The sequence below is a fragment of the Arachis stenosperma genome, chromosome 10 (assembly GCF_014773155.1).
Source record: "Arachis stenosperma cultivar V10309 chromosome 10, arast.V10309.gnm1.PFL2, whole genome shotgun sequence".
NCBI lineage: Eukaryota > Viridiplantae > Streptophyta > Magnoliopsida > Fabales > Fabaceae > Arachis > Arachis stenosperma.
In genome coordinates this window covers 10,845,806-10,854,909 of record NC_080386.1, presented here as the reverse complement: position 1 = coordinate 10,854,909, position 9,104 = coordinate 10,845,806, and the positions used below count along the sequence as shown (strand labels likewise).

General features: G+C 25.6%; 1 protein-coding gene across 1 annotated transcript; it reads right to left on the bottom strand.

Annotated features, from left to right (window-relative positions):
* Window positions 1–909: 909 nt before the first annotated feature.
* LOC130955871 (probable pectate lyase 5) lies at window positions 910–3,652 on the bottom strand. Its single transcript, XM_057882856.1, has 4 exons — window positions 3,426–3,652; window positions 2,424–3,167; window positions 1,906–2,044; window positions 910–1,185 (listed from the first exon to the last, which is right to left on the bottom strand). Exons 1-4 carry the CDS (start codon window positions 3,530–3,532, stop codon window positions 964–966), a joined length of 1,212 nt encoding a protein of 403 aa, XP_057738839.1. The 5' UTR covers window positions 3,533–3,652; the 3' UTR covers window positions 910–963.
* Window positions 3,653–9,104: the final 5,452 nt, after the last annotated feature.

Below are 9,104 nucleotides of genomic sequence, written 5' to 3'. Positions count from 1 at the left end.
AGTACTTTATCATTTGGTGTATGTGTTTTAAAGGAGTTCAATCCTAAAAGTAAGTTATCCAAAGTGCTCCATATTACAATGTTTTTTCTCCTTATCTACTCTCTTCTTGATGAAAGGTAAAAGGTAAAATAGTCAAAATTAAAAAAAAAAAATCTATTCATTAGTAAGTGCATTCTAGAGTATGGAATTAATTAAATTCAACTTTATAATTTGTAAATAAACAAACTTAAAATTCATCAGCTCATTAAAAAAATTTGAGTTCTAATTGCATCTCATCATTGTTAGATTCAATGGTCCCAAATATATTTTATAATAGTGGATTTAAGTTAGATTAGATACATAGAAGAATGTAATATAATTCATGAGGAAAAAAAAAAGGATAAAAGCAAAATTGTAAGCTACATGGTTTCAATTACCAAGGCGATAATTGAGGTTCACTTCCATTGCATGTGATTGGATATAGAAGCACATGTACAGAAAGAGAATAGGACTTTATATTAAGAGCATAATAATTTAAATGAACCTTTTTTCCTTTTTTTTTTTATTTTTCTTCTTTCTGGTTCTTCAATTCATTGAACTTCTAATTATATCAACTCTTTAACTTGTGTCTCTCAACTTCATCAAACTAATTGGATCATTTGATTTGTCCAAGACACAAGCCAAGGTTGTATTACAAATACAAAATATCAAATTCTTGATATACATTTAAAAAAAAAGTTGAATGACTTTTTTTTTCTTTTTCAAAAGTAGCTACATACATTTAGCATATAATAATATTTTTTGTTTTTATTAATATAATATATTCTATCATATATATATACGAACGTAAATATTCTCATAAAGATGTCTTCACATAAAAATAATATTACCAACGGTCAGATAATTTAATATATTTAACTAAATTATCCGGTTTGCAATATCATATGAAGATGTCTTTACAAAAATATTCGTAGTATATAAAATTCAACAGCGTGATCCCTTTCTGCATTTAAGAGATCCAGCTGAAGCAGTAATAGAACCAACAAGAGAAGAAGATTTGGCTGCCAAACTTGAAGCTCTTGCATAGCTTGAAGATGCACCTGCTCCTGATGGGGTAAAGAATGCACCATTTAACATTAAATCTCCATTAGACCTCCAATTCCAATTCTTCCATTTACTTTGTGGTGTATCCTCACGCTTTGTCACCTGAATGTATATATTTCTTAAACTAGCATCAAGGTGTCATTAACATAAATAATAAGGTAGAAATTCAAGTGTAATTGACTTCGCGTGAAATTGATAACTGAAAACCGTTAGATGATTTGACTGATTTAACTAAATTTTTATCTAACAACTCTCGACTATCAACTTCACATAAAGTCTATTACACCCGAGTTTTCACTAAATAATAATCAATTTAAGACCAATTATATTTTCAATCCATGAAGTGGATATACAGGACATAATTTAGATGCTAGCTACTTTTGGATTGTTGGCATCCACCAACTCGCAAATGAATCATGTTATGTATAAATAAAAAATTAACTATTAAATTATTTATAAATATAAAATATATATTAATAATCAATTAAATAATAAATACATATATTTATATATAAATATATAATAATTAATTTGGTCATTGATTTTTTTTTGTCTACATAGTATTTAATGAATTTAAATCCAAAGACTTTAAAAAATATTATTCTTAAGATTTAATGAATCTAATTAAATCCAAACACTTTAAGGCATGTAGATACCGACTATAAAAGAATAGCATTTATTATGATTTTAATTTATACAATTAAATAAAATTACCCTAGTGCACAATGCACCAACTTCAATTTTAGTTCATCTTAGTATTATCCTAAGAAATTATAATTTATAAAAAAAGTATAATAAAATTATACTCTGTATAACTTTTACCTCTTTGAAGGTATTGTCATTAGGAGCAAGAAATCTGTTGCCTTGGCTGTTGATAGTTGGTGCAGCACTTCCTCCAATGGCATACATTTGCCAATGAGTATAGTCATTGTTCACAACATGGAAATACCCATACCTACATCTACAAATACAAAAATATTTAATAATAAAAAAATTACTCAAAAATAATCATAATTAATAAATATTAAATAGGATAAATTTTGATTCTTTATTTAGCATTCACTAATTATTATAAAAAAAAGTTTAACTGTTTTTTTTAATATTTTTTGTTACTAAATATTTTCGAATAAATAAATAGGAACAATAGTAATAATACATCTATCTTGTGGTCTAAATAATGGTGGAAACTCAGGTGAAATCTACTTTATCTGAAGTTGATAACTGAGAGCTCTTAGATGATTTAACTAATTTGATTAAATTTTTATCTAACGACTCTCAACTATCAACTTCATGTGAAGTCGAATGCATCTGAGTTTTCACTCCAAATAATTGACACATACCTTGGCATCCTCTGAACTAGGCCTTCTCCAAAATGGTTAAAGGCAATGGTAACTTGCATATTCTTATCTTGAGTGAAAGTATCACTATGTCCCAAAAGCATAACCTTGTTATGGTGAGTCATATAGTTATTGGAGATGGTAATGGCAGTAGATCCATGAATGGCGTCGATTAATCCGTCGCGACAGTTCGACAGCGAGCAATGGTCCACCCAAACATGGCTGCCACCAAAGATGGAGACGCCGTCGCCGTCCGAAAGAGTCCTCCAGCCGTAATGTGAAGGAGAGTCTCTAACATAAGCATTCCCACCTTGCTTACAATCATGAATGTTAATTCCATGGATTATAATGTTTGAAACATATTGAATTGTGATGCAGGGTCCACCGGCAATGTGGACACTAACCCCTCTTCCATCAATGGTCTTGAAAGAATTCATCATTAGCTCTTGTTTAAGCTTAATTACCATGTCACGCTTGAACACAATCCACAATGGCTCTTCTTGAATCACACCATATCTTAGTGTCCCTGGCTTTGGGCTAACAGGGTGGTCGCCGGGGTCCGTCACCACGTATATTTTGCCGTCTCTTCCTCCGATGGCGTGCTTGCCGAATCCGATGGCACAGTCCGCCAGCCGCTTCCGGTTCTTCTCCCAATGCGGATCACACCTCCAACAATCGTCGATCGGGTTGCCACTCCCACAAGAAAGAAATCCCATGTTCCTCCTTGCCGATGCATTGTTAATGCTCCTTCATTCAAAGCAAAACAAGTTCAATTAGCTATCATTGACTAATTCGTTACGGATCTGAACTCCATTTAAAATGCTCAATGAATTGTTATATATACAAGACGGGATTCGAACTCCAACATTTATTTAAGTGGAGGAATTGAACTAATCACTCGACAAACTCAAATTGATTTCAAATCCTATTATTTAAAAGGCAATAGAAGGGATAATAAAGTGCATTTGCTATTTGAAAGAAAATGTGTTGGTTCTTATATATTACCTGTGCACTTCTTCTACTACTAATTCAGGGTCTTGAATTGGGGATGAAGAAATAATAGAAGGTGCAAGGAATAGTAGAAGTAACATAAATGGTAATGGAATTGCCATATTGCTAGCTAGTTATGCTGGAATATAATATAGTGTATATGAAATTTTTTTTCTTTTTTTTTTGTGATGAGTAGTGTATATGAATTATGGTAGTGAAGGAATGTGATCAAATAGTTTTCTTGATGAAGTAATGTGAGGGAAAAAACTTGGAGTATATATAGGGAATAAGCTATATGATGAAAACCGTCACTAATAATAAAATAATTAATTTGTAGAGAAACAGCATTGAGTATCCCATGATTTAAGGTAATTACACCTTATATGGAACTATAAGAATTTGGTAATCATTTAAGCAAACTCCCTTAATTATTGTCTGTATTTGGAAACTAAACTTTGTTAATTTATATCAAGTGGTATTCTAGATCCATTATTTAAATACTAACCAGAATTGTTAAACAATGAGGTTATATGACTAAGTTATTTTAGTAATTAAGTTCAATTAAATTAGTCTAATAATTTGTCAACACAATCAAAATTAATTGAAAAAGAAAGATGAAAATACATAAGAAAAAAAATTAGTTATATTCAGTTAGAAAATAATTTGTCCATATAATATTTTTTATTGTTAAAAGTGCTGCTGCTTATTATCCATTATTGAGAAATCAGAATCAACTTATCTAAAAGGGTGTTTGGAGGATTAAATGTTGTAACAAAGTTCTAATCAGAAATTAACTGTGCGCCGACACTTGCTAAGATGAGAAATCTTTGTCGGTAATTTGATTTGTGTAAAGTGGTGCCACAGGGCCACGGCCCACTAGTGTTGCTACTATTTGGTATTTCTTGTACACTTTTAGAGAATTAAAATTATTTATGTAAATAACAAATATGGGTCAATTAATTTGATTTACATTTATTATTTATAGTAGTTATTTGACTTTTTTAATTAATGAAAACTAAAATTACTTACATGTATATTTATAGAAACTAAACGTACCAAATCAAATATTTTTAAACACACTATTGACTTTTATAATTTCATTATCATACAAATAAGAATCTAACTTTAGCATGATTTATATTAATTTTATAATAATAAAAGTAGGTTAATTAATTACTCTATTTGTTCTTATAGTTTTGCAAAATTTTTAATTAGGTTCCTATACTTTTTTTTTCTTTTTAATTGGTCCCTGTACGGTTGCATCAATTTTTTTTTTCAATTAGGTCCTTCTTAATAGTAATTCGTTTAATTATATAGAGATTCAATTAAAAAAATAGTGCAGGAATTCAAATAAAAGAAAAAAATAGTATAGAGACTCAATTAAAGATAAAATTTGATGCAAGGATTCAATTAAAAAAAAATATTGAGACTTAATTAAAAATTTTATAAAACTATAAGAATTAACAGAATAATTAAACTATAAAAGTATGAGTTAATAATATGAAAACAAAGTTTTAACTACTATGTATCATAACCATACGTATTGGAAATATTATTACTGATCTTTTTAATTTTTATCTTAATAAATATATTGAAAGAACTCAAAATTTTTATATTTTTTATATATATACTCTCTTTTAATTAATAAGCTACAAAGACTCACGTTAACTAAATATAAAGGAACAAAAAATATTATATGTACATAAAATATGTTAATATATATTTTATACAAATAATTAATTTAAAAATTATTTTTTAAAAAAGATTACGGTATTTTTATTTATATAAATTAGTTATACATAAATAAAAAAGATATTAGAGAAATGACTTTTTTTAGGATTTAGATTAGTTAACTTTGTGTTTCTGTTGGGTTTTTAGTCCCTTTTTATCAAAAAAAAATAATAATTAAAACTTATTTTATATATACAATAATTTATCATCTAATAATAAATTGTTAAATAAAATTATAATTTATAATAGATTAATATTTAGTATGTAGAATTAGAATACGCATAGTAAAAACAAATTCAGTTATAGACGATAAGAAGAGCCCACATGAGTGAGATTCAACGCAAATCTGCATCTGATGTCGCTGTGGCCGTTGAAGTAGGTAACTACTTTCCACACATCATACAAACATCATTTATGGCATGCCATTCCCTTCCCAAACCAATATCCATCTCTTTATTTCTGCATACTCCTGTTCCTTTTCCTTTTCCTTATGCTCACTTTATTTTTTTCTTCAATTTAACCCTTGGACCAGAATATGTTTGCATATTTATGGATTCTATTTTTATATAACTTTGTTTGAATTTGTATGTTTACTTGACAACTTTAATTTTAATGACTGTTATGAGAGATGATTTTATGAAAGATGATAATGTTATTTCTATTTTGATAATGTCATTTCTTTTTTCTATAAATTCATAAAAAAATATAATGTAAAAAAATCATATAAATAATAATATTATTAAAAATAAAAGTGATATTATTATTTTTTTTAATTTTATCGTTGAACATTAGAGGTGTGTATTTTTATATTTATTAAAAATATAGTCTCTGTGGTATTTGTAAGTGTATGAAAACAAATTCTCTTCTTTAAGCTAACGTATAGAGTTAAAAGGTATCAAGCTTAGAAATGACAAAAATGAGAAAAGGAAAGTAAGGGAAAGAGAGAGCAGAGAGAAAAGAGAAAGTAAGTTATAGTATTCTATTATTGATCAGAAATGAAAATTTAGTTATTGAGCGGCTAATTTTTTTTTTATGTGAAAAAAAATATTAGTGTTTTTGAAAATGAAATTATTTAGTATAAATATAAGTGGATGAATTTTGTACGTAAAAAATAAACATATAGGATGGATGTTGCAATACGTAAGGTAGTGTTGTTGCAATACGTAGGATACGTATTGGACACATGTCATCATTTTAGTTAATACGTAAGATGTATATTGGATATATTTTTTATATATTTATAATACTATAATACACTTTAAATATTAATATTAAACTAAAATATTATTTTTATCTCCATATCAAAAATAATTTTTATTATTGAGTTTCTATTATATATATCTAAAAATACTAGTGTTACTTTTAAAATTAAAAAATATTATTTGTATACTAAAATTAATTATTAAAATCAGTTATTAATATATTTGTATATAAATATTTGTGTCTTTTAATTTATTTTCAATGTGTAATTATATTTTAACATATATTTTATACTGATAACTAATTTTAGTGTACAGATAATATAATTTAAAATCATATACTTTCTAACAAACTAACTGTCACTCTGTTGAGCCGCTAACTTTATTTTTTAGCTTACTCTATATCCAATACACTATTATGACCTGTACTTTCATTTCTTCTTACACTCTTCAACTTGTTCTAACTACCTTTGATCTAGTGCACTGTCATGATCTCTAATTGCAATTTCTTCATCAATCTCCCAATTACAAAGTATGAATAATAGACATGTGTATTGTTTCATAATACTTTCAATGTGAATGTATTTTAATAATACATTATACATATATGTAATAATAAAATTTATTATATTGACGAAAACGTTAGTTTGACTTATTCATTTACGAAAAGAAAATCATCTACTAACTTAAAAGTCATAATCATTTAGTTTGTCTAATTGAAATAAAAAAATAATTATCTACTCAGCACATAGCAATTATTTTTTGTTTTCTATTTATTAACTATAAATGTCTAAAACATACACTACCACAAAAACGGTGTTTAGCTACCAAATTTTAACTACGAATACTAAATCGTGATAAAAATAAATAAGCGTGTCTTCTATTTATCACGAAACATTATGACAGTGGCTAAAATTTAATTTTTTGCTACGAATAATATTTTTTGTAGCTGTATTTCTTGCTTACATTAACGTACCATGACTATTCTGTCTTGAATAAATTAATTTTTTAAATAAATTTATTAATGTATAGTATCATTTTTTTAATATTCTAACATTAACACATATTTATGAAATTAAATCTGAAAATATAAAAAAAATGAATTTAGATAAAATAAAAATTATAAAAATAAAGATAATATTCTAATATTTGAGTTAATTATAAAGATAAAATTTATTTAACTAAAATAATATAATTTGAATAGATAATAAAAAGTTCAATAATTTGTAAGTATAAAAAAATTTTTAGTTTTTATTAAAAATAAATTATTTTATCATTTTTTGAATTTAAAAAAATGAGAATAAATTAAAAAAATAGTCTTTATTTACATGGTTTAGTACTCCCTATATATTTTTGTGAGTACTATACTTTTATTATATGTATAATTATCTTTTTAAAAATTATTTTGTGAAATTATGAATTAAATTTTTTATTTTTACTAATATTTAATTGGTATATTACATTAATTAATTATTTTACAATTATTTACAGTTATAAAAAAATTAATACTAATTAATTTATGAGTCACTTGTATAAAAGTTTAAAATTTTATTAAGTAACAAAAAAATTAATTTATAAAATTTCTTATAACAATTTTATTTGATAATTAAATTTGTCTAATGTAATAAAATTTTAGTAACTAATTTAGTAATTAAAATTTATTAAACATTAAATTTTTCAGGTAAAAATATTTACAAATTTACTTAATGTATAACTCTTATTATATTATTTCGTGTATAATAGGTAAATAATTAAATGATAGTATATTGTTTGAATCATCAACTATTAACTGCATGAAATGAGAGATTGTGAGAGTCATATATTTATTAAAGTAGTTTTTTGGTTATTTATTGTTATTATAATAAAAATTAAAGACAAAAATATTACAGAATCAAAATTTAAATTTAAATTTTTTATTATATTTGACCATTAAAAAATAAATAAATAATTATTGTATTAAAAATAAAATAATTTAAGGTATATTTAGTAGATAATAAACAATAGGATGGAAAGAAATATTCTTAAAATTAAAGAAAGTTAAAAGACGATTTAAACAACATTGGTCAAGCTGAATTTTTAAAATTTAAAATTTTAATGTGCGCTTAACTTTTGAAGTAGCTTTTAGCGGAAAGTTAAAATAATCACGGACAAATTTCAATATAACTTCCCATCATTCACGTTGTCTTTTAACTCCTACTTTTCTACAGCACACTCTCTTTAACCACACTATATGAATCCTATCATATGATAGGGTATCCTCCAAACTCAAAATACCTATTTTTTCTTTGTTATTTGTTAGTTTTTTTAGTAAATTTTTTCGTGAAGCAAAAACATAATAATTCAGAAGAGGCCTTTTTAGCAGAACTACGATAACACAGAATATCAACAACAATGAAGAATTTGCAGAAGATTTGGGTGAAATAAGTCTCAACCAACTGTTCCTACCAAAAAAGATTATAATGAACCTTTAGTTGTGAATGTCAAAGGTATATGAAATTTCAATTTTTTTTACGTGATTTTTTGAGTTCTAATATTTAGTTTATTTCTTTTATTTAATTTTGTATTCATTGTAGACACTTCTATGGGAGAAATTACAACCGGCAAAAGGACGACAATTCAAGTTTGGCATTTGAAAAAGGATGAAAAAGACATTATGGAACTTGATGGGAATGGACAAAGTCGAGATAATGATGTAAATTTATTGATACGATTTCTGGGTGTAATGGCTCGTAGAGCAACGTTGTAAATTGAAAAGGTCTTTGGT

Coding starts and splice junctions, on each gene's coding strand:
- LOC130955871 (XM_057882856.1), bottom strand. CDS start 3,532: ATGGCAATTCCATTACCATTTATGTTACTTCTACTATTCCTTGCACCT. Junction 3,168..3,425: donor GTAGTAGAAGAAGTGCACAG/GTAATATATAAG, acceptor CTTTGAATGAAG/GAGCATTAACAATGCATCGG. Junction 1,186..1,905: donor ATGACAATACCTTCAAAGAG/GTAAAAGTTATA, acceptor ATATACATTCAG/GTGACAAAGCGTGAGGATAC.